Raw genomic sequence first — 26,122 nt, 5'->3', positions numbered from 1 at the left:
AAGTGTGGTGGCTCATGCCTATAATCCTAACACTTTGGGAAACTGAGGAGGGAGGATTGCTTGAGCCCAAGAGGTTGAGGCTGCAGTGTGCCAGGATCGCACCACTGCCCTCCAGCCTGGGTGACATAGCAAGACCCCGTCTCAAAAACAAACAAAATAAGCTATCCTTCTCAGCTCTGGCCATTTGACTGACGAGAATTCTGAATTCTCTCCAAGTTCAAACAGGTACTGAGTTAATGTCAGTATAATAGGCTTTCCCTGGGGGAAGTTCTGTCATGTATTTAATGGGGGATAGGACAGTAAATACTCTACTCTCTCTCATCCCCAAACTATTATTCCCAGGGCATGCTTTCCTAAGGGCAAGAAACTACAGACTTCTTGAGTCTGTGGAGACTTTTCCTATAGAAAGCCAGTCGTGTTGATGGGTTTCAGAGGTGGTCTTCAGTGGCTAGCTGGTTCACTCTTCTTCCTTTCTGCAGTGTTCATATAAATGACAAAGTCTTGCTTCTAAAATCCCTGGTCTAGCCAGGCAAAGTGGCTCACGCCTATAATCCCAGCACATTGGGAGGCCGAGGTGGGAGGATCACCTGAGGTTAGGAGTTTGAGACCAGGCTGGCCAACATGGTGAAACCCCAACTCTACTAAAAATACACAAATTAGCCAGGTGTGGTGGCACGTGCTTGTAATCCCAGCTACTCGGGAGGCTGAGGCAGGAGAATCACTTGAACTCGGGAGGTGGAGGTTGCAGTGAGCCGAGATCATGCCGTACTCCAGCCTGGGCGAGTGAGACTTCATCTAAAAAAAAAAAAAACCCTAGTCTGTGGTCTTATTTTCCACATCATTTTGGAAATGTCTTATTAGAGTCTAGAGTAGCCCAGACCCAGGGAATGACAGAGGAAGATGTTAGCAGTGCTTCTCTAACTTTAACGTGTTTGTGAGTCTCCTGGGATTTTGTTAAAATGCAAATGCTGATTTGGGGTTGGGTGGAGCCTAGGATTCCGCATTTCCAGCGAGCTTCCAAGTGACGCTGCTGCTCCTGCTCTAAGGACCACACTTTGAGCAGTGAGGGACTACAGGATGAGGATTAGGCACATACGCATTAATATCCCTTGATGTATTATTTTTGCATCCTTCCCCTATTCCTTCGTTATGTGGGGATGATGAAACTCAGCTCTATCCTTGACCTTTGCAAAATGAAATCATTTTAGGGTGGTATCATAAACAGAGCTTGTTGTGTGACTGTTTCACTTCTCACTGTGACCTTCATATCTTCCTCCCTCTATTCCTTCCCCAGGCGTGAATGGTATCAGTACTGTCCAATGCAAGGGTCAGCTCATGTTGAACCATGGTGGTATGTAGGATAAAATGTGTTACTGCTGAGTCTCGTTATTTGGGTATGTTTGTATTATTGATTCATTTATTGTATTGATAAAGATTAGTAGATTGCAAATTTTCCTTTAGAAGGTTGTTTGCGACCCAAGAGGGCATGGATACAAAGACCCCCATGCTTTTAACCTAGAATTGGTATACAGGATTGACCACAAAATGTAATTTCCCCATGATGTATTCTGAGACCATATCTTGAAACAGCTAAGGAAGGGTAAACCCGGAAAATTCCCATTGGCCAGGTGGAGTTATGGTACCTGTGGGAAGGTGTGGTCTCAAAACCCTTAGGGAATTTGGAAAAACTGGAGATGTTGGTGACCTTCAGATAGAAGAGATGACCTCTCTGTATCTAGCAGGGGTAGGGAGTGGTCCTTATAGCCATAATTCAGCAACCTTCAAGAAGGCTATTTGAAAGGTTGTTCAGTGAAACATTTAGGACTTATCACTGTTGAGCACTTTTCATTTTCAAATTCCTGACTTGTAGGCCTGTGTTGTCCTGGAGTGGCTGAATCTCTCCTCAGAGAGAACTGCACGTCCTTCTCCAGTGACACAATTTTAAGGTCTTGTTACTATGCAGGAACCCACTTCCCAGCTGCTACTGTCCTGTAGAGAAGTGTAGGATATGGCTTTAGTCCTGTTCATCACTTACTGTTTTTCTTCTATTTCTGGTCCACAGAGATGCTTGCTTTTGGGCCCAGTTATTTCTTCTTGGATTTTTCTCTTTTAAAAATCTGTTGCTACATGCAATGGGGGAAATTTACTATGTTATCTAACCAAAAGTCTGAAGTTCTGTGAGTGGGTATTCTATGCAGCTATTTTAAAGCAGATGAACAAATGGTCAAGGTACTTTAAAAATCTATCTTTATGGCTAGGCGCTGTGGCTCACACTTGTAATCCCAGCACTTTGGGAGATCCAGGCAGGAGTTTGACTGCTTGAGACCAGGAGTTTGAGACCAGCCTGGGTGACACAGCGAGACCCTGTCTCTATGAAAAATAATTTTTAAAAAATTAGCTGGGCATGGTGGCCAGGAGGATCACTTCAGCTCAGAGTTTGAAGCCACAGTGAGCTATGATTATACCACTGCATTCCAGCCTGGGTGACAGAACGAGACCTTGTCTCTTAAAAAAAAATCTAGCTGGGAGCGGTGGCTCACGCCTATAATCCCAGCACTTTGGGAGGCAGAGGCGGGTGGATCACCTGAGGTCGGGAGTTCAAGACCACCCCTGGCCAACATGGTGAAACCCCGTCTCTACTAAAAATACAAACATTAGCCGGGCATGGTGGCAGGTGCCTGTAATCCCACCTACTTGGGAGGCTGAGGCAGGAGAATGGCATGAACCCAGGAGGCGAAGGTTGCAGTGAGCCGAGATTACACCACTGCACTCCAGCCTGGGCGACAGAGTGAGACTCTGTCTCAAAAACAAAAACTATCGTTGGATTAAGACATGGATGTGGTATACATGATTGCTTTTGCTGCATCTTGCCACCTGCTTGCAGTGAGGGCCAGAATAGGAAGCCAGTCGATGGAATTCTTTGCTGTGCTTCGGGGCTGTTCAGAACACGTTCTTTACATAATGCCTTTTAAAGAAATGAGGTTCTATGGGAGAATCGTCTGTGTCAGGACTAATTATGCTTCCCTTGGAGACAAGAACACCAAATCATGGTGATGTTTTCCTTTTCCCACTGGTGTTAGGATGCTTACAGTCAAACTGGTGATCCACATGTAGCAAGAACACCATAGCGAGCCTTCCTGGCACAGCCTTTTTAGAGGCAGCCTTTTTGATGCTTATCTGTCTTCGATTTCTGTTTCCTGCCCTTATTTTAAAAAACATTATTGCATCCCGTGAATGTATGTGATTGACCTGAAAATCTTTTGCAGGAAGGCTTAGTGTAATTTAATAAAAACGGCCTTATTTTCCCAAATGGACTGGGTAGCGGCTGTGTGAGCGCTCTGGGACTCTGGGTGTGGTGCTGGTTAGTAAACGTTGGCCTTGAACATAGGCAGAGCCCCCTCCTCAATCCGCCTCCCACTCCTCCAAGGAAGGGAGGCTGGACTTGGCTAAAACAGGTCGGGCAGCCACTGGAGCCTCCCCTCCCCCGCATCCACAACCTACCCATCTCACTCCACAGCCCGGGCGCGGCCCGGGGTGCAGCCATTGACCCTTGTGCACACCCCCCACCCCGGCGCTGCCCCTCGCCGTCGCCACCAGCCCTGGGCACGGCCTCCGAAGCTCCTCATCACACACCCCGGCGCGGCCTCCCCGCTCCCCCGCCCCTCCCGCCGCAGCCTCCACTTGCCCGCGTCACCCTCCGGGTCCCCGCCTCCCCCGCCGTCCCCACCCTCGCGCCGCCCGGCCCGGGAGGGTGGCGCGGCCCTTCCGGCCGGGGCGGGGCCGGGCCTGGGGCGCTGGGGAGGGCGGGCTCGCCCTGCCAGCGGCGCGGCCATGCTCATCACGCTGTGCTACCTGTACCTGTGGGCGCGCTGGGGTCGCCGGCCGGCTGAGCTCGTGCGCGCCACGGTGCGGCGGCTGCGCGCCTCGCGCTGCTCCTTCACCTTCTGCGGCGCGGCTGCGCAGCCCCCCGGCGCCCGCGTGTGCCTGAGCCGCGGCGGCCGCGTCTTCTGCGTCAGCGACAGCCAGGTGGGCGGGCCGGGCGGGCGGGCGACCCGGGCCCCGCGAGCCGGAAGTGCCCCCGTCCCTGCGCCTCGTCCCCGCCGGGGGCCCGGGAGTTCAGGAGCCCCGGGGTGGCGTCCTTAGTGCGGCCTTTGCGGCCCGGGAGGGGTGGGTGCCCCGGGGCCCAGAGAGAGGCCGGAGGTGCGGGACTCGGACCACGGACCCTGTCGCCTCTTCCCGGTCAGCGGGGCGGTGCGTGGACGCGTGACTCTAGGCGCGCACCTGTGAGGACGTGAGCTGTGGATTGGCAGCCGGACGCCAGCAGCGCCCACCTGGGGTCGCCCCCGACCTCCTTTCCCACTCTTGGAGCCGGCGTTTGGGTGACCGTGAACCAGGAAAGACAGCTGTGGCCGGCCGGGAGCGGTGGCTTATGCCTGTAATCCCTGCATTTTGGGAGGCCCAGGAGGGAGGATAGCTTTGAGCCCAGGAGAGACAGACCAGCCTGGGCAACATAGCCAGACCCCTCTCTACAAAAACAAACAAACAAACAAACAAACAAACTTAAGTCGGTGTGGTGGCACGCACTTGTAGTCCCAGCTACTAGGGAGGGTGAGGCGGGTGTGTCACTTGAGCCCGGGAGGTTCAGTTGAGTCCCGGAGGTTGAAGCCACAGTGAGCTATGATTGAGTCATTGCACTCCAGTCTGGGTGACAAAGTAAGACCCTGTCTTAAGAAAAAAAAAAAAGATCCCAAACAAAAAACTCCCACATGTGTCATCAGCTTTTTGTCAGATGTCTCCAAAATGTAAAAAACTGCACTTTCCCCTCTCCGTCTTCTGTCAGTTGCATTATTCACCAACTTGGGCACCCGAGTGATGGTCTTTGTGTCCTTTAAGTTTCAGTTGACACTCAGCCTTTGTTTGTTTTGACCCAATACTTAGGATGGTGGTTACGTGTTCTGCCCACTCTGTCATCTGCATTGTGACTTGGGCCAGTGAATTAATCTCTGTAAAAAGTCTGCTGCCTTGCTGGAAAGGGAACAATAGATCTTTCCATTCAGCTGTTTTTGGAAATGGGCTTGGTTTCACAGTGCAGTACTGCACAAAATTTCACGGACATCGGGAGCGTTGTTCTCAGAATTTAAACATGTTTTACTTTTAATCAGTTTCTTGTCCCTTTCCTCTGCTTTCTGGAATATTGCCTCACTTTTAGCCTTAAAATGACCTTTTCTGCGGTGTCACACCACAAAACCCCTATGGGAAATTGAATCTTATCTAAGGTTTGAACATTGCCTGGAGGCTATGCTTAGATAAGGGATGAAATTGTGCCACTAGCAAATAAAAAATACTCTTTTTTGTTAGTACTATGTATGTATTACGACACACTGAATATGAATGACTGTTTTCTCAGGTCCTTCAAGGTACTAGTTATGTCCGCATAACTGACACTACCCAGACAAAAGGGGAAGAAGTTCATTCATTACATACAATGTATGGCTTAGAGCAGTGGGAATTAACCTGATTGAGAAAGATGACTCAGTAAAATGGGAAAGAATTGAGGGGTGAGCTTTTTGTAGTAGTTTCCAGATTGAATCAATTACTTTTAGGATTTAGGTCAGAATAGAAATTTTGGACACATAAAAACATTGAGATGGGAATGTCTGATTTTCTTGGACAGTTTTGGTTTTGAACATTTTCATGTCTCTGCTGGTCTTCTGTTAACTACACTAACCATAACTAGTGGTTTTCAGCCCTTGCCTACCTGTGCAGGCTGGAGTAGGAGTGGCTGGTGCTTTCAGGGATTCTGCAACTCTGCTTTCTCACTCTGCACAGTAAGCTTTGCCTACAGATTTGGTTAGATGTCGCTGCGTCATTTCCTAGTTTTCCGGACTAGATGGGACTGCCATGCTCTGCGTCCCCGTCACCTTTAAATCACAGTTCCTATTCTAGTTCGTATCTTTTTCCTCTTAGGATATTAGCCTGTTTAGCAAAGCAGCTTGACCTGAAATAGTAAATTTAATGGTTGTTGGGTTTAAGCTGTGATGTTTAAGGTCTGCAGGTGGAAAGCTTGACCATTTATTTGTGGTTGGCTACTGTTATTTTGAGATTTAAAATATGATCAGGTGGATGATTTGGTGGATACCTCAGTCTACTTGGGTCTACTTTGATGGATACCTCAGTCTACTTGGGCTGAAATAAGGACACACCTGAATCTCACGCCCATATATTGAGATGGATCTCATTCTGTCACCCAGGTTGGAGTGCAGTGGCGCGATCTCAGCTCACAGCAGTCTCCACCTCCCAAGTTCAAGTGATTCTCCTCCTTTGGCTTCCTGAGCAGCTGGGATTACAGGCATGAGCCACTATGCCTGGCTAATTTTTGTATTTTTAGTAGAGACAGGGTTTCACCAAAGTGATGGTCAGGCTAGTTTTGAACTCCTGACCTCAGGTGATCTGCCCACCTTGGCCTCCCAAAGTGCTGGGATTACAGGTGTGAGCCACCAAGCCTGGCCTGTTCTCATATGTTATACATTTAAAATCAAATGCATCAATACTGAATGTGTGTGTTTATAATGGAATGCACTACAATCAATTGGTAGGTTTAACCAAAGATAGTTTATACAAATTGGCAATGTCAAGCTTTTTGACTGTTTAATATATGTTTAATATACACATTCTATGCTTGGATAAAGTGGACATGCTTTTTTTTGAGATGGAGTTTTGCTCTTGTTGCCCAGGTTAGTGTGCAATGGCGCGATCTCAGTGCACCGCTCCTCTGCCTCCTGGGCTCAAGTGATTCTCCTGCCTCAGCCTACCGAGTAGCTGGGATTACAGGCATGCACCACCACGCCCGGCTAATTTTGTATTTTTAGTAGAGATGAGGTTTCTTCATGTTGGTTGGTCTCCAATTCCCAACCTCAGGTGCCTCAGCCTTCCAAGGTGCTGGGATTACAGACGTGAGCCACTGTGCCCGGCCTAAGTGGACATACTTTTAAACCACTATATTGATAATTATGTTTACTGAGGGAGGGGCACATTCTTCCCTAAATTTTCATTCATTTAGTTCAACAGGTTTTTATCAAGCAGATTTGAACTGATAGGCAGCACAGTGGAGCCTGCCTAGTTACCTTTGTTCTGGGTGAATGGTGAAAGCCCCCTGTGTGCCCAGCTTAGATTTCATCTTTTTCTTCTCTGGCTATGCCCTGTATGTCAAAGCCTTTTAAAATCAATTTGCTGTTTTTCTTAGAGAGATTTCAGGAAAGAAAACAAGAGATAACTGGGTATATCTGATTTGCTAACCAATCTTGATTCTAATCTTCTTTTTTAAAAACTACAATCACTCCTGACTGGAGTTTACATTCCATTAAAGTATGTCTGATTGCATCTCTGCATATGGTAAATGCCTTTCCCTGAAATAGCTTTTCTCTCTGGATTTGACTGCTGTGTGAGCATCCAGAGACTTGCACACTTTCCAGATCTCAGGGAGAGGAGCAGGGTTGATTTCACTATAAGGAAGGCGTAAAGAAAAACTGCCTTGTGCCCGTGCTGTGATGGCTGTAGGGAAGCCCTTTGGGCTTCTGTGAGTAAGGAGCTTTTGTTGGTGGGTACGAACCTCTAGGCCTCCTATTTTTTTTTTTTTTTTTTTTTTTGAGATAGGGTCTCACTCTGTCATCCAAGGCTGGAGTGTAGTGCATGATCTCAGCTCACTGCAACCTTGGGCTCCCAGGCTCAAGTGATCCTCCCACCTCAGCTTCCTGAGTAGCTGGGACTACAGGCCCCCATGCCCAACTCATTTTTTTGGTATGTTTTTGTAGAGATAAGGTTTCACTATGTTGGCCAGGCTGGTCTTGAACTCCTGGGCTCAAGCGATCCGCCCACCTTAGCCTCCCAAAGTGCTAGCATTACAGGTGTGAGCCACTGTGCTGGCCAGCCTCCTCATCTTTAAATGTACTTCCCAGTTAGCTATTATGTGCTAAGCAGTGAGGAATGGTGGGGATAAGCCCCGTTTCAGAATTCATTGCTTGAGAACAGTTGTCTAGAGATGTTAAAGCTGTCCTGAGTCACAGATGGGCTTTTGCAGGTGCTTAAATAGTCACAGCTAAACAAGAAAACACAGGGTTCCTGTGGCCTACAGAGGAACATCAGATAAGCTTATTTAGATGTTACTTGGAATTGCAGGGGAGGGTGTGTTTCAGAGGGGGTTGACATTTGTGGCAGTTGTGGTGTGAAGTGACAATCTCATGTTTCTTTCCTTCTCTACAGTCCATTGAAGACTTGAACAAGTGGGCTTTATTTCTTGTGTCTCCTTTTATACTTGAAGCAGAACACATAGCATTTGTGACGGAGAGCATTTGGGTACAAAGTGAGAATTTACAGAGATCATCCTCTTCTTCAGAAACTGTGAGTACCATGTTTACTTGTGTCCCATAAGGAACTGATGTGTCTTAGTCAAAACCAAATTTGCTTTTTTTAATTTATTTTTTATTTTTTCTGAGACAGAGTCTTGCTCTGTCACCCAGGCTGGAGTGCAGTAGTATGATCTCGGCTCACTGGGACCTCCACCTCCTGGGTTCAAGTGATTCTCATGCCTCAGCCCCCGGCATAGCTAGGACTATAGGCGTGCGTCACCACACCGGGCTAATTTTTGTATTTTTAGTAGAGATGGGGTTTTGCCATGTTGGCTAGGCTGGTCTTGAACTCCTGACCTGAAGTGATCCACCTGCCTCGGCCTCCCAAAGTGCTGGGATTACAGGCATGAGCTACCACGTCTGGCCTCAAATTTGTCTTTTTATGAGTGGTCTTTCCTAGCCTTTGTGACCCCCTTTGTCCTTGGATATTTTGGGTTAACGATGTTAGTAAAATTATTTTCACCTGTTTCTTTTTATTTTTTATTTTTATTATTATTATTTTTTTTTGAGACGGAGTCTCACTCTGTCGCCCAGGCTGGAGTGCAGTGGCCGGATCTCAGCTCACTGCAAGCTCTGCCTCCCGGGTTCACGCCATTCTCCTGCCTCAGCCTCCCGAGTAGCTGGGACTATAGGCGCCCGCCACCTCGCCCGGCTAATTTTTTGTATTTTTTAGTAGAGACGGGGTTTCACCGTGTTAGCCAGGATGGTCTCGATCTCCTGACCTCGTGATCCGCCCGTCTCGGCCTCCCAAAGTGCTGGGATTATAGGCTTGAGCCACCGCGCCCGGCCTCTTTTTATGTTTTTAATGCGGCTGCTAGAAAATTTTATTGTTCTTATTATTTTTCAGACAGGGTGTTACTGTGTCACCTAGGCTGGAGTACAGTGGCCATCATAGCTCACTGTAGCCTCAAACTCAGAGCTCAAGGGATCCTGCCTCCGTGGCCTCCCAAAATACTTGGATTAAAGATGTTAGCCTCCATGCCTGGTCACTGCTAGAAAAGTTAAAACCGCATGTGTGGCTTATATTTGTGGCTCATGTTATATTTTTATTCAACAGCACCCTCTCTTAGGTCATCTCGTCCATTCCTACAACATCTTGTTTCCTAAATCAACCCGAGTGGCTGGGGTATATCACCACCTACATCCTAAACGTCTTTCCCTGAGTATTCTGAAAATACTTCAGCCTCAGCCACATGTCCAAAATGAGTTGTGTTTGTATTCTTCTGCTTAAAAAGGAGAAAATCTCAAATTAACACGCCAGGCTGCTTTTCCTCACACCTCCTCCTCGCTTCTGTGAAGTTACTAGTTCTAACAGCACTCCCTAAATTGTCAGCTCCGCTCCTTCATCTCCACTGCTCCTCTTTCCATGCTCATGTGCATTATCTTTTGTGTGAGCTGTGAAAATAGCCTGTCCCATGTCCCTTCCTTGGGCATCCTCTTGATGGCCAGAGTTAGTCATTCTGGACCCACATCCAGTTGGGACACTGTTGCATAAGCTTTTGGTGGATGTCATCCCTCCAGGTGCAGTCCATGTCCTGAGGCTTATGGAGGTCTGACTCCAACCCACCCTTGCAGCTTCCTTCCCCTCGTTTGTGGGTCCTCACCTGCCATTGTTCCCTGCCATGTAGATAATCCAGTGGGGATTTTGCTGATGCTAGCCATGTTTACTGGATTCCCATTTCATGAAGATTATCTGTAAGATGCTGTATTGAGATGAGAGAAGAGGACAAAGCGGGAAGTAAACAAGAAATAATTGACTGGAATTCAGGGTGAACCAAAATAAGTAGAGGCAGGTGCAGATAGTATAGGATAGCGAGAGACTTTCTGGTGGGGGCCCCGGAGCGGGCAGAGCATCAGGCAGATGGGCCTGGAGCAGTGCAGTGTGTTAAGACAGTATGCTCTCTCCTGAAGGTTTGTAATGTTTCGTTTAGCCCTGTAGACACTTATGGTAATAATAAGCCATTTATTGAGCCCTTGCTAGGTATTTTATAAACATTACCCCTAATGTCACGGGATTCTTGGGGTGTCGCTTCACCAGACAGAAACCTCTGTGGCTAGCGGCGCCTTCTGCCTGAGTATTGCTTGTGCCCGCTGGGCTTATTCCACCCACTTGGCCTGGTAGGCTGCACTCAGCTCATTCTACCAGCTCAGATCCCACACCTACCAGGGGCAAGCCAGGTGCAGAGTGGCAAGGGGTGTGTGGGTGAGCAAGTGCAGGCTCTGGGGGTGGGTGGCTCCATGCAAGACTGGGGCTGGACCAGGTGTACCGAATGAGGCTTTCACTGAGGGCACCCGCGTCTGGACAAGGGGAACATGGTGGCACCTGGAAGCATGGAGATGCTGGGAACCGCAGAGCCCCAAAGAGGGTGTTTACAGCCTTGGCTTGGGGAGCCCCTAGATCTTGGCTTCTCGAAGGGCCACAGTTCTTCTCTCCTTCTTGTTGCCTGCAATGTAGTCAGCACGGGGACATGTTTCAGCCCTGGTTTGTCTTACAGCTTTTAGTACCGCCATTTGGTGGGTCCTGAGTTATTGTCCTGCATCCAGGAAGAATGAGGTACGCGGAGGGTGAGCAATTGGAGGGTGAGCAAGGCAGAGAGGAGCTTCATTGAGTGGCAGAACAGCTCTCAGGAGACCTGAAATGGGTAGCTCCTTTCTGCAGCTGGTAGTCCCAGTGTCTGTGTGAATCTGGTTGGGTCTGAGGTTTTCATGGGCTCAGAAGGGAGGAAGTGCATGCTCATTGGTCCATGGGCAGCCATGGGCGGGCCAGAAAAAGCACCATCAGTTCTCACTCTGGGCCACAGGCTTCACCCGGAACTGACAGCCAGGTCCCCAAGGTTTTGGGCTGGTCTTGGCTTGAAGGTGGGGCATCGCCAGGGACCTGACCCTTTCTGCCTATCAGCCTGTCTGCCTTCTGCTGTCAGTCATGCCATCCAAGGCGCCCAGGCTGAGGGGTGCCTGCAGGCCTGCAACCAGCCGTCCTTAGCTCCTCCTCGGCCTTCCTCCCATCCTCCTAGTCAAGAGGATTAGTCCAGAGTGGCTCCCAAAATCTAGAGGGGGCTGAAGTGGCAGGGGGCTAGTGTGTCAGCGCCATCCTGAGCAGCACTCACCTGGCCGGGTTGGGACAGCGCCCAGGCTCAGCTTCAATTTTGCCCCAGAATCAGAGTGGGCACAGGGAGCAGGGAGAGGCCAGGAAGCGGAATCAGGCACTTATAAGCCTGTGGGGAAGAGGGGCTTCTGGGGCCCCTGAGAGCACAGGGATGCCCAGGTCCGCAGCTGCGGCTGGGAGGGTGCAGCTATGCCTAGGAGCACTGGGCTCCCGCCCCGCCAACTCAGAACTGGAAAGGGCTCCTGCCTGCTCCCAGCTTCACTTGGTTCCACAGAGCGCGTATCCCTGGCCACGCCTTCCCTGCTCCAGACTGGCTGCTGCTGCCATCACTAATACTTAGGGCTTTACAAAGTTTTATTATTATTATTGCCATTTTGAAGATAAGAAAACTTAGGTTATAAGATTAAATGACATTCCTAAAGTGATAGGAATATCATTGCTAAGTGATAGACAAGATTTTCTTTCTTTTCTTTCTTTTTTTTTTTTTGGAGACAGAGTCTCGCTTGTCGCCCAGGCTGGAGTGCAGTGGTGCAATCTCAGCTCACTGCAACCTCCGCCCTCCCGGGTTCAAGCAATTCTCCTGCCTCACCCTCCCAAGTAGCTGGGACTATAGGCGCATGCTGCCACGCCCGGCTAATTGTTTGTATTTTAGCAGAGACCAGGTTTCACCGTGTTGCTCAGGCTGGTCTTGAACTCCTGAGCTCAGGCAGTCTGCCCTCCTTGGCTTCCCAAGGTGCTAGGATTACCGGCCTAGACAAAGTTTTAACCAGCTGCTAAGTGAGAGATAAGATTTTAACCAATGCCTCTGCCCTTTCTAGTAACTAGAGGAACGAATTAATGGTTTTAAAGAGATCTAGATCATTGAGATTCCAAAATAAATAAAACTTTTATTAACCTGGGTCCAATCAAACAGTACTTGTGTCTCATGTTTGGTAGGAGACCAGCTGTTGATGTGACGGTTTTGGTGAACTTGGGGCTAATTTTCTTTTTTTTTTTGGGACGAAGTCTTGCTCAGTCACCCAGACTGAAGTGCAGAGGCGTGATCTCGGCTCACTGTAAACTCTGCCTTTCAGGTTCACGCCATTCTCCTGCCTCAGCCTCCTGAGTAGCTGGGACTACAGGCACCCACCACCACGCCTGGCTCATTTTTTATATTTTTAATAGAGATGGGGTTTCACCGTGTTAGTCAGGATGGTCTTGATTTCCTGACCTCATGATCTGCCTGCCTTGGCCTCCCAAAATACCGAAATTACAGGTGTGAGCCACCATGCTCGGCCCACTCAGGGCTAATTTTCATATGCAGAAATGATGATTCATAAACTTCATTTTTATTTTTAAAATGATTTTCAATTTATTGAGAATATAAATTAAATAATCAAGTATGTCAAATCGTATGAAATTGCTGATATCTGGCTTTTCTTTTTGAACAACGAAGAGTCCTTGTCATGCGGTAACTGTATTAGACGGTTCTTGCATTGCTATAAAGAAGTACCTGGAGCTGGATAATTTATAAAGAAGAGGGTCTGCAAGCCATACAGGAAGTGTGGTGCCAGCATGTGCTTCTGGTGAGGGCCTTGAGGAACTTAGAGTCACGGCAGAAAGCGACAGAGGTGCAGGTGTGTCACATGGCGAGAATGGGAATGAGAGTGAACTGAGCTGGGGGAGGTGCCACACACTTTTAAACAATCAGGTCTTGTGAGAACTCGCTCACTGTGGGGAGGACAGCACCACACTATTCATGAGGAATCTGCTCCCATGACGCAAACACCTCCTACCAGGCCCCACCTGAACCATTGGGGATTATATTTCACCATGAGATTTAGAGGGCACAAACTTCCACATTCTATCAGTAACTAATTCTTTGGCCTGTTTTTTGAGACGAAGTCTGGCTCTGTTGCCCAGCCTGGACTGCAGTGGTGCAATCTTGGCTCACTGCAACCTCTGCCTCCTGGGTTCAAGCGATTCTCCTGCATCAGCTTCCCAAGTAACTGGAATTACAGGCACCTACCACCACGCCTGGCTAATTTTTTGTATTTTTAGTAGAGATGGGGTTTTACCATGTTGGCCAGGGTAGTCTTGAACTCCTGACCTCAGGTGATCCACCCACCTTGGCCTCCCAGTGCTGGGATTACAGCCTTGAGCCACCACTCCTAGCTCCTTGGACATTTGTTTATTTATTTATGAGAGGGAGTCTTGCTCTGTTGCCTAGGCTAGAGTGCAGTGGCATGATCTCAGCTCACTACAAGCCCTGCCTCCTGGGTTCATGCCATTCTTTTGCCTCAGCCTCCTGCGTAGCTGGGACTATAGGTGCCCACCACCATGCCCAGCTAATTTTTTTTGTATGTTTAGTAGAGACGGATTTTCACCTTGTTAGCCAGGATAGTCTCAATCTCCTGACCTCGTGATCCGCTCGCCTCGGCCTCCCAAAGTGCTGGGATTACAGGTGTGAGCCACTGCGCCTAGCCTACAAACTCAAATGTCTTAAAAGATTTCATTTCATTTTAGGCCTCTAGGTGCATAGAATTGGGTTAACCATACTCCTTGTTCCAAATGTACTGTCATCATTGGTTTATGCATGGCTCTCATTCACCTGTGTATTTGAAATAATATAATAAATGCCCATGAACTCACCGCTAGAACTACGAGTGCCTCCCCACCCCCTGGGTCCATCTACTTGCTCCTGCTCCTTCCTCATGAGTCCCTCCACCCCTCCTCCCAGTTTCTTTTTAGATTTTTAAGTTGTCTGGATTAACAGACACCACGTTTTTGAACACTTACATAATTCTTATACATTATAGTTATGTGTTGCTTCACGACAGATACACATTGTGAGAAATGCATCCTCAGGTGATTTCATCATGCAAACATCAGAGTGTACTTACACAAATCTAGATGCTGTAGCCTACTTCACACCTGGGATTTATGGGGTAGCCTATTGCTCCTAAGCTATAAACCTGTACAGCATGTTACTGCACTGGATACTGTACGCAACTGTAACACAGTGGTAAGTATTTGTGTATCTAAACATAAGAAAGGCACAGTAAAGATACAGTATAAAAGGTAACAGTATACCTGTCTAGGGCACTTGCCATGAATGGAGCTTACAGGACTGAAAGTGGCTCAGGGAGTCCGCGGATGAGTAGCGTGTGAACGTGAACGTGTAGGACACAACAGTCACTACTTTAGACTTAAAAAACACTGTACACTTAGGCTACACTGAATTTATAACAGCCTTCTTCTTTGATAATAAATTAATCTTAGCTTACTATCACATTTTTACTTTATAAACTTGATTGTTTAAAATTTTTGATTCTTTTGTAATAACACAGCTTAAAACACAAACACATTGTACAGCTGTAAAAAATATTTTTATATCCTTATTCTAAAAGCATTTTTCTAAGATTTTTTATTTTTAAACAATTTTGTTTTTAAAATTTTATTCTTATTTTTATTTATTTATCTCTACAAATTTGTGAACATACAAATTGCTATGTTTCCTAGGCTGATCTCCAACTCCTGGCTTTAAGCAGTCCTCCCACCTCAGCATCCCCCAAGCATTGGGATTATAGACGTGAGTCACCACGCCCAGCCTGTTTCTTACTTTGTAAACTCTTTTTGTTAAAAACTAACACACACGCACACACACACATTAACCTAGGCTACCCAGGATCAGGATCGTCAGTATCACTGACTTTAACTGCACACGTGTCCTCCTAGAAGGTCTTCATGGGCAGTAACGTGCATGGAATGGTGAACTCCTGTGATAACAGTGCCTTCCCCCCAGTAGTTCCTGAAGGACCTGCCTCAGGCTGTTACTGTTTTGTTGTTGTTTTTTTTTTGAGACAGAATCTCACTCTGTTGTCCAGGCTAGAGTTCAAGTGTGATCTTGGCTCACTGTAACCTCTGGCCCCCAGGTTCCAGCAATTCTGCCTCAGCCTCCCAAGTAGCTGGGATTACAGGTGCCTGCCACCGCACCTGGCTAATTTTTGTATTTTTAGCAGAGATGAGGTTTCACATGTTGGCCAGACTGGTCTCAAACCCCTGACCTCAAGTGATCCACCTGCCTCGGCCTCCCAAAGTGCTGGGATTACAGGCATGAGTCACTACACCCAGCTGTTTTTTTTTTTTTTTTTTTTAAATAAGTAGAAGGAGTCCACTCTAAAATAATAGAAAACGTAGCAAGCACATAAACCAGTAACAGTTGTTTATTATCAGGTACTGTGTACTGTATGTAATTGTCTGTGCTATACATTTTATTTTATTTTATTTTAGAGACAGAATCTTGCTTTGTCGCCAGGCTGGCGTGCAGTGGTGTGATCTCAGCTCACTGCAACCTCTGCCTCCTGGGTTCAAGCAATTCTCCTGCCTCAGCCTCCCTAGTAGCTGGGACTGCAGGCACGTGCCACCATACCCAGCTAATTTTTGTATTAGGCGGGGTTTCACCAGGTTGGTTACGATGGTCTCGATCTCTTGACCTCAACGGATTTACCTGCCTCGGCCTCCCAAAGTGCTGGGATTACAGGTATGAGCCACCGTGCCCGGCCTTGTCTCTGCTATACTTTTATATGACCAGCAGCCCACTACGTTTGTATACACCAGCATCACCAGAAATACGTGAGTAGTGCGCTGTACTACAATGTCATTAGACCATAGGAATTTTTTTACCTTCGTTGTAATCTTATGGGACAGCCATCATATATGTGGTCCATCGTTGGGCCAGATATTATGTGGTGTATGACTGTACTAAATTTACAAATAGGGTAAGCTTGAAGTTTTCTTATATATTCTAATATATATAAATTTAGCAAGATTTCAATTTAAAGCCAAGGCCAGACTTTCCAAAATATTGCAATTACATAAAATGTCAAATATGTACAGGTTCCTTTTTAACATAAAATATGACTGCTGTGCTTTTAATTTCCTAAATTGTTAATTATATGTCTTTATGGGCCTAAAAGATGTACAGCATCTTAAGGAACATAGTTACTATATTATATAGGATACAGGCTAAGCTGTGTAACAATGGGACCCAGAGCTACAGGGGGTCAAACAAGCTAGAAGTTAAATTTCTCTCTCTGGGCAGTGGTTTTGCTTTGGAAGTCCATCCAGGGACCCATTTTTTTCCTCATCTTCTTCCTTGGTTCTTTCTCCCATCTTCACTCCTCTATCCTAGGTAGTGGTTCTCTCTTGCTAGAGTCTGGCTCCCCTGCTACTCCACCACTGTCAGCTTCATCCACATTCTAGCCTTCAGAATGGGGGAAGAGAGAAGGTTGGAAGACAACCAGTTTCCTCTTTAAAACTGTAATCTATCTGGGTGTACTGGCTCCTACCTGTGGTCCCAGCTACTTAAGAGGCTGGGGTGGGAGGATCACTGGAGACCAGAAGTTTGAGGTTGCTGTGAGCTTTGATTGCCACTGTACTAGAGTAAAACCTCGTCTCTAAAAAATTAATAAATTAAAAACATACATTTGTGATCCAGAAATTTCACATGGTGACTTCTGCTCCCATTCCATTGTCCAGAACTTGGTCACATAGCTCCCTTGGTCACTTAGGTGTAGGGTAGGCTGAGAAATGCATTCCCTAGCTGGACAGTCATGGATTCAGCAGAAACCGGGAGTTCTGTTCCTGTAAGGGAGAAAGAAAGGCTAGATTTTGGGAGATAATTAGCATCTCTACCACAGCTATCTCAGTACTGACTTTCCAAGGAAGGTTTAATTAAGACCTTGCTGAATAGTAGTTACTTAGTTCTTTTTTTTTTCTTTTTTCTTTTTTTTTTTTTTTTTTTAGATGGAGTCTCTCTCTGTCGCCAGGCTGGAGAGCAGTGGCGCGATCTTGGCTCACTGCAACCTCTGACTTCCTGGTTCAAGCCAGTCTCCTGCCTCAGCCTCCCGAGTAGCTGGAATTACAGGCACATGCCACCATGACCAGCTAATTTTTGTATTTTTAGTAGAGACGGAGTTTCACCATGTTGGTCAGGATGGTCTTGATCTCCTGACCTCATGATCTGCCTACCTTGGCCTCCCAAAGTGCTGAGATTACAGGCGTGAGCCACCGTGCCCGGCCGTGGTTACTTAATTCTTAATTTTCTAGGGTAGAAGAATGCCTTCCCAATGAGGAGAATTGCCACAGTCCAATTAGCTAATTTCGCTTGTGATCAGAGACATCAGTGGTTCTTGCAACCAGGAGCTAGAGACATCCAGAGCCATTCATGTTGACCACTCTGGCTGTTACCCTGAGCTCCATTTCATAAATTAGAATTCAAAACTTAAAAATGGATTGATCTCATAGCTCACTGTCTTCTAACCAAGTCAACAGTTCCCCTTAGGGTTGATTGCTTGATGGGATTTTGCATTTTGCGGGGCTCTTAGGAATCTGTGCATGTATGTTTCACCTAACTTCACAGCCCTATTTGAATTTTACAGGGTCCTAAGATATTAAATAGAAAAATATATTATATAAGAAATACATTTGAATTTGATGGGATCTTATATTTTTTCACATTTTTAAGACTATACAACTCTTGGCTGGGCGCGGTGGCTCAAGCCTGTAATCCCAGCACTTTGGGAGGCCGAGACGGGCGGATCACGAGGTCAGGAGATCGAGACCATCCTGGCTAACATGTTGAAACCCCGTCTCTACTAAAAAAAAAAACATAAAAAACTAGCCGGGCGAGGTGGCGGGCGCCTGTAGTCCCAGCTACTCGGGAGGCTGAGGTAGGAGAATGGCGTGAACCCGGGAGGCGGAGCTTGCAGTGAGCTGAGATCCGGCCACTGCACTCCAGCCTGGGTGACAGAGCGAGACGCCGTCTCAAAAAAAAAAAAAAAAAAAAGACTATACGACTCTTAAAGATATTTAAAATATCTTTTTTTAATTTTGGATATTTCAAATGGCTTTGATCTGTGGTCATTCTACAGATTCCTAACAACAGATAAATGGATCTTAAAATTCAGTTTTAAAAAATGTAGCATTCACATATTCATATTTTTGCTTGTTCATTCATGAACATATTTATTGAACATCTATGTTTCACTTATTTTGCTTGATGCAGTAATACCAAGAAGTAATGGCAGATTCAGCTCAGTTTTCAGTATTTTCTGCACTTACATTAGCAATCATATTTAGTAAGAATTGTTGACCCAAAGAACTTAATACAATTCTTTTTTTCCACAGGAAATTTGCTTATGTTCCTAGTACTCGATCAAGGCATTCATTGAAGGTTTATTGATTGCCTGTTATATGCCAGATTGTGTGCTCGGTAGGGCTGGAGGCATGAGTCACATGGAGAGGAAAGATTCATTCAGAGATGACATTCCCTGTTTGTAAGGAACTCACAGTGTGGGGGAGCAGAGAGCTAAGTAAATGAACAATTAAAGGTCACCATGTTAAGTACTATAGAAGGCATGGATAGGGATTATCGGGGGACCTACCTAGATTGGGTGAGGTCAGGAAGGACTTTCCAGGGCAGGTGATGTCTGAGGTTTAAGGTGAAAATAGGAATCAGGTGAAAGGAGGAAAGGACTTCCCAGGTAGAACAGCATGTACAGATGTACAGAAAGCATTTGCACCTGGCCACTGCACACAGCTCAGTACGTTTGGAGTCTGCATTCACCTGAGTTGGGGAATGGCCCTAGATAAGACCGGAGGGGAAAGCAGGGGGTGGAATGTTGTATGGGAAATTACCTTGATGCAGTGGTCGCTTCCAAGAACATGGCCAAGCAGGCTATTCCAGCAGTCACAGAATAGAGAGGCTCATAGGCTGAGTTAAGATGCTTGAATCACGTTGTTTATTACATCAATTCAAAACATGCAGCAAGAAACAGGGGGAGAGATCTGGGATCAGTTAACACTTAGAATCAGGTGCCTATGGAATGGAAGGAGCACAGTCTGAATCCTGGGCCATGTGATGTTCATACATGGAGTCCTGTCTCCCTCTGCTGCATCAGCCTTCCCTGCCAATGGTGTCAGTACGAGGACTAGAGCTGAAGTTACACAAGGGCCCAGAAGGTGGAAGGTGCCTGTAGCCAGCACACAGTTGCTTTGTTAGAGAGACTTGGATATATACGTCTGCAATAGCTGTGGCTTACCAGAGACCTGCTGAGATGCTGTGTGTGTTTTTTAATCTGTGTTTCCAGATAGTATATAAATGGGGTCAAAATGGGTGGCCAAATTAAGGATGACATAACTGTCAAGTGGCATAGTTTGTGTCTTACTGGTATTTAAGATTTGATAAGATTGACCCTGGTCAGCCTGGGCAGCACAGCAAGATGCTGTCTCCACAAGAAATTAAAAAAAAAAAAAGTAGCCAGGCATGATAACATAGGCCTTTGATCCCATCTACTTGGGAGGCTGAGGTGGGAGGATTGCTTGAGCCCAGGAGGTTGAGACTGCAATGAGCCCTGATTGCACTATTGAACTCTAGGCTGGGTGACACAGCTGTGAGACCCTGTCTCTCTCTCTAAAAAAAAAAAAAAAAAAAAAAAGGATTGGTTCTCCCGTGACTTTCTGCCTAGGACTAACACTCTTTGGTTTTGTCCTTTTTATCTATGTTCAACACATGTATGTTCCACTTATTTTGTCTGTCTTGAGCGTGTCTTACAAGCTTTTGACTCACTATGAGTTTCAGCCATGCTATTTGTTTTTCTTGTTTTCTATGTAGCAGAATTGAATATACTCACAAACTAGATGGCAAATGGACATAATACACAAATCAAACAAGGCTTATATGTGTTAACCAGGAATTTGGACTTGATCCCAAGGACAGCAGGCTAAAACCGGTTTTGTTTTTTTTTTAAAGCAGAATGATCAGATTTGTGCTTTAGGAAGTTCACAATTCAGGCAGATTGCAGAAGGGATGGGAGGGGAGCAAACCTGGAACAGATTGTAGGCCAGTGTGGGAAAAGATAATGGGCTTGATGAGTGTTGGGAGTAGGAACACTGAGATAGAGACAGATGTCCATATTGGTTAGGAGATGATGGCCTGTGGTTGGGTGGTGGGTCACTTGTGGAGATGGAGAATGTAGCAGGAAGGACTTAGAGGGCTGTTGTCAGGAATACAGTTTCACACATTGTGTTAATCAGATTGCTGGAGTAACAGATAAGCTTAGAATCCCAGCAGCTTCTAACCGTGAATCCTAGTTTCTTGGGTATGTTACTCGTATGCTCAGCAGGTTCGCTGCTGCTGTTTCCAGCTGTGACTCTGTTTTGAGCTCTCTGCTCTCTACATCTCTCTTGTGCAGGGTCTTGGGCCAAAGGAGCATGCCCATCTAGGGACATGTCATTCTCTTGCAGAAGGGGAAGACTAATTGCTGGCAGAAACTTGTTGCAGTACACTGAAGATAGCTGCAAATTCTTTCCTCCTATTGAGAGGTGGAGTCACTTCCCCCTCCCTTGAATCTGAACTGACCTCAGTTATTTGTGTGTCCATTGGGATATGATGGAAGTGACATTCTGAGAATTCTCAGGCTAGATCATAAGAAACCTTGGAGCCTCCATCTGGGCTCTTGGAACATGCCATCTGGGAGTCCAGCTCCCATACTGTGAGGAAGCTCAAGCTGTCCTGTGGCGAGATCCACATGAAGGAGAAGGACATGTGGCTCTTTATGGACAGCCCTGGTTGAGCTTCCAGCTGACAGGCAGCTCCAGCTCAGAGACAGAGGCATCTTGAAAGTAGGTCATCCAGCCCTGGTTGAGTCACTCTACTTGATGCCACATGGAGCAGAGTTAAGCTGTTCCTGCCCAGTCCGGTTCAAATTGAGATTCGTGAGCAAAATAAATGATTAGTTTTAAGCCACTGAATTTTGCGGTGGTTTGTTACAGATCAGTGGATAACTAAATTACACTTGGGATACCTCTTAAAACTCCTCTTCTTCCTCAGCTTACATCAGTGGAATGGAGGGATGAAGTGGGAGGTAACTGTGGATATGAATGCAGCACACCTTAGCGGGCCTTGGCAGTGTATCGGACATCTGCAGAACACAATACTAACACTCTTCTGTGTGGCAACAAGGGTATTTATTCTCATAATATTTGTATTATTTTCTCACTTATTCAGAATATTTAAATGGTGAGACCCGCCTTTTCCCTGAGCATCTGGTCAGTCATGGTTTCGCAATTCCTCTTTTCAGCTCCACCTGGGTCAGTTGACCATTTCAGCTCCTGCTTGCTGTGACTTTGTGATAACTCTTACACTGTTACTTGATTTTCCAATAACCTTCTCTTAAAAGTGCCATAGGGCATATTGTCTTTTTTTTTTTTGAGACAGGGTCTTATTCTGTCACCCGGGCTGGAGTGCAGTGGCATGATCAAGGCTCACTGCAGCCTTTACTTCCTGGGCTCAATCCATCCTCCCACCTAAGCCTCCCAAGTAGCTGGGAATACAGGTGCGTGCCACCACACCCAGCTAGTCTTTTGTTTTTAGTTGAGATAGGGTTTTGCCTTGTTGCCCAGGCTGGTCTTGAACTCCTGAGCTTAAGTGATCCTTCCTGCGTTGGCCTCCCAAAGTGCTGGGATTACAGGCATTAGCCACCGCACCTGGCCTGTCTTTTTGCATAATATCAAGTGAAAGTCAGTTTTGTAGCTTTCCTTTATCGTCTCTATTTCCAAACACAAAAGACAGCAAGGATAGTAAGAAGTTAAAAATAACCTCTTCCCATTAGTCTTGTATTTTCTTTTTTTTTTTTTTGAGACGCAGCCTCACTCTGTCACCCAGGCTGGAGTGCAGTGGTGCGGTCTCGGCTCATCACAACTTCCGCCTCTGGGGTTCAAGTGATTCTCCTGCCTCAGCCTCCCGAGTAGCTGGGATTACAGACGTGCGCTACCATGCCCAGCTAATTTTTGTATTTTTAGTAGAGACAGGGTTTCACCATGCCAGCCAGGCTGGTTTCAAACTCCTGACCTCGTGATCCACCCATCTCGGCCTCCCAAAGTACTGGGATTATGGGTGTGAGCCACTGCGCCCAGCCCTGTATTTTCAAATTCTCTTCCTCTGCATGTCCAGCCCTCCTCCATCCAATTTGTTACTAGAACTTTTTAACAATTTCACATTGAATTAAGATGATTTGGAAGAGGAGAAACAAGAGTCAGAAAAATTAGCAGCATCTGTGATCTGACTCTGCGTACCAGTGGGTTGTTGAGATTTCTGTTCCCCACTGGCTGCAGAGCCGCTGCCTGCCAACGCCCCTGTTGGGCAGGGCCACCTGTGCTAGTTTAACCTGGGGTCTATCACTCCCAGGCTGCTTGTTGGATGTGAGTTGTTTGTTTTTTTTGTTTTTTGTGTGTGTGTTTTTTTTTGAGATGGAGTCTCGCTCTATTGCCCAGGCCAGAGTGCTGGAGTGCAGTGGCACGATCTCGGTTTTGCAAGCTCCACCTCCCGGGTTCACGCCATTCTCCAGCCTCAGCCTCCCGAGTAGCGCGCCCAGCTAATTTTTTGTGATTTTTAGTAGAGACGGGGTTTCACTGTGTTAGCCAGGATGGTCTCGATCTCCTCACCTTGTGATCCGCCTGCCTCGGCCTCCCAGAGTGTTGGGATTACAGGCGTGAGCCACGGCGCCCAGCCTGGATGTGAGTTTTAAATTGAGCAGAGAAGATATGCCTTGCATGCTGCCATACATTGTAACATCAAGTCAAGAGTTTTAGTTACTTAACAGATTTCTGCTGGCTGCTATTATAAGAGGAAACTCCTTTGTTTATGGGCAGCCAGGGCTTCCTTAGCTTTGATCTTTGGGAGTAAGCCTTTTGCTTGACTTCCCTTTTCTTTTCCATGCCTTTGTTTCCATCTCGAAGTGCAAATTTGAAGTGTCCTGTTTGCCTTTATCCACTGAAAGGCAAACACCCTGGGCGATGTATCAGTGACAGTGCGGCGCTGCTTTGATCGGAGCACCCAGCGCTGCTTGAAGGCGTTTGCATGGTCCGTGGCTCATGGACCACGCTCCTAGAAAAAGGAAATGCACTTAGTTGAGGAAACAGTTGGCAGAGTGGAGAAACTTGATCCGGGATGTGTGGATGTATTGTTCTTTGGCCTCTTCCGGTCTTTCCTCTTCTTTTGTTTATCTCCTGCCTCATTCCTCCTTAGAGGTGTGTGGGAATTTCATTGTTGGCTCCTTTTACATTGCCAGTGCCTGCTACCGCAGGGGACTAAATCAATGTTTTTACAGCTAAATTCTGGGTTGAGTCTCCATTGGCTGAGCGGTTCTCCTCCTCCTCTGATTGCTCTGAGGACAATGATGCCTTTAGTTTCCTGCAGGAGGTTGCCCTGTTCTTTTCCGTGTTTCCCATGCACCCTCATCTCAAAAGTCTGCCCTGCTATGGTGTTAGTTTATCTTCTCATCTTCCTGAACTGACATCCTTTCCCCCATTCCCAAAGCTGAAATCAACGGACTCTCTGTCCTGAATCGAAGATGTCATTTCTGAAATGTAGAATTTTGCTGAAATGCTGGGTGGGCCTGACCTGCCAGGTGAATTCTGCTTCCTTGACTGTGTGTCCGGGAGGAGGAGGTGGGAGAAGTAGGTAGTAAAGTGGAGGGAAAGCTACAAGTAGAGCTAAATGAAAATTCCGGAGTTTCTTTTTGTCCAAATATTCTACACAGGTTAGTGAGTTGGCCATAAAGGCCTGCGTTTATTATTTTTCCCTCCAAGGCCGTGTTTCTCAAGTTTTTTTTTTTTTTTTTCATGATTGCTTTTCCAAGGAGAATAGTTAGATTCAAGTTCACTTTGAGAAGAGAAATGAGCTACTAAGGAATAAGATTTTGTTGTGGGGGGCCGGACACGGTGGCTCACACCTGTAATCCCAGCACTTTGGGAGGTTGAGGCAGGAGGATCACTTGAGCTCAGGAGTTCGAGAGCAGCCTGGGCAATATAGCGAAATCCCGTCTCTACAAAAAATACAAAAATTAGCTGGTCATAGTGGTGCATGCCTCTTGTCCCAGCTACTAGGGAGGCTGAGGTGGGAGGATTGCTGGAGCCCAGGAAGTCGAGGCTGCAATGAGCCGTGATTGCACCACTCCAGCCTGGGTGATAAAGTGAGACCCTGTCTCAAAAAAAAAAAAAAAAAAAAAAAGGTTGTGGTGTAGGGTTGAGTCTTGGAGGGCCACAAACTGTTGTAATGTCTTAAGATTTTTTCCACCTCCCCACTCCCTGCCAAGATTGGTTTTTGCCCACTAGGGATGATGTGGTTTCTCATGAGGTTACTTGCTCTAAAGGACTCTATATTTTGGAACCATAAGAGCGCCCCTTGTGGCCCAGGCACTTAGTGCTCCCAGTAACCTTCCAAGGTAGGTGCTCTTATCTCTACCTTACAGACAGGACATTGAAGCATGGGGAATTTGAGTAGCTTGCTCAGGTCACACGCCCTTAACCAGAGGAGCTAGGATTGAAGTTTGGGAAGTTGAACTCTAGAATCCATTTATTGACTAGGCTGTGCTGGAAGAGTGTAGAGACAAACAAACTGCCTGGACTCTTTTCTTTTTGTTTTAAAAAATTGAGATGTAATTCACATATCATGAAATTCACCCTTGAAAAACAATTCAATAGTTTTTAGTATGTTCATAAAGTTGTGCAATCATCAGCATTATCTAATTCTAAAATATTTTCAGCACACCAGAAAGAAACCATACACCTGTCAGCATTCACTGTCTGTTCCCCAACACCTCAGCTCCTGGCAACCGCGAATCTGCTTTCTGACTCTAGATTTGCCTATTTTAGATACTTCATGTAAATAGCCTCATAGAATATGTGACCTTTAGTTGTTGGCTTCTTTCACTTAATGTATTCAAGATTCATCTGTGTTGTAACATGTATCAGTAGTTTATTCCTTTTTTATGGTTGAATAATAGTCCGTTGTATGGATATACAGATTTTATATATCCATTCATCTATTGATGGACATTTGAGTTGTTTCTACCTTTTGGCTATTGTGAATAATGCTGCTGTGAACATTTGCATACAAGCTTTTTGTGTGGGCATATTTTTTTCCTGAATGATGAAAAATGGCCATGAAAGTATTTTTTAGTTGTATATATTTATGGGGTACAACATATGATGTGGTTTTTTCTTTGAGACGAAAAAACCTCACAAAACCTGTAGTCACCATGATGTACAGTACATCTTCAAAACTTATTCATTGAAGGATTTTAAGCAGAGGACTAGTGCAACATTTTTTTTTTGAGATGGAGTCTAGCTCTGTTGCCCAGGCTGGAGTACAGTGGTGTGATCTCAGTTTACTGCAAGCTCCACCTCCTGGGTTCATGCTATTCTCCTGCCTCAGCCTTCTGAGTAGTTGGGACTACAGGCGCCTGTCACCACACCTGGCTAATTTTTTGTATTTTTAGTAGAGATGTGGTTTCACTGTTAACCAGGATGGTCTCGATCTCCTGACCTTGTGATCCATCCACCTCGGCCTCCCAAAGTGCTAGGATTACAGGCGAGAGCCACCGTGCCAGGCCAAGGAATAGTGCAACATTTTTAAAGGAATAATGACATTACCCTGGTGACTATGTGAAGAATGTCTTGGGGAGAGCCAGAATGAATGAAGGGAGCTTGACGAGGTCATTAAAGTATGATGATGGAGGGAGGTGACCAAAAAACAGGATGTGAAAACATAAGCCTACTGTCCACT

General features: G+C 46.3%; 1 protein-coding gene across 6 annotated transcripts in view; it reads left to right on the top strand.

Annotated features, from left to right (window-relative positions):
* Positions 1-26,122, top strand: part of HLCS (holocarboxylase synthetase) — a 248,020-nt gene that overhangs the window by 18,584 nt on the left and 203,314 nt on the right. For 3 of the 6 annotated variants that reach the window (XM_037984782.2, XM_007967701.3, XM_007967714.3), the window contains exon 2: positions 8,260-8,397. Coding sequence is in view for 2 of the 6 variants with exons in the window: in XM_037984781.2 (XP_037840709.2) it covers positions 3,832-4,026; positions 8,260-8,397 (333 nt within the window). In the remaining 4 variants the exon portion in view is untranslated. Of the gene's footprint in view, positions 1-3,792; positions 4,027-8,259; positions 8,398-26,122 lie in introns of those variants that run through there. The other 3 variants (XR_012090783.1, XM_007967685.3, XM_037984781.2) reach the window with 2 other exon arrangements.

This window comes from Chlorocebus sabaeus, chromosome 2, assembly GCF_047675955.1.
Source record: "Chlorocebus sabaeus isolate Y175 chromosome 2, mChlSab1.0.hap1, whole genome shotgun sequence".
Taxonomy (NCBI): Eukaryota; Metazoa; Chordata; class Mammalia; order Primates; family Cercopithecidae; genus Chlorocebus; species Chlorocebus sabaeus.
This window is presented reverse-complemented; position numbering and strand designations above follow the sequence as displayed.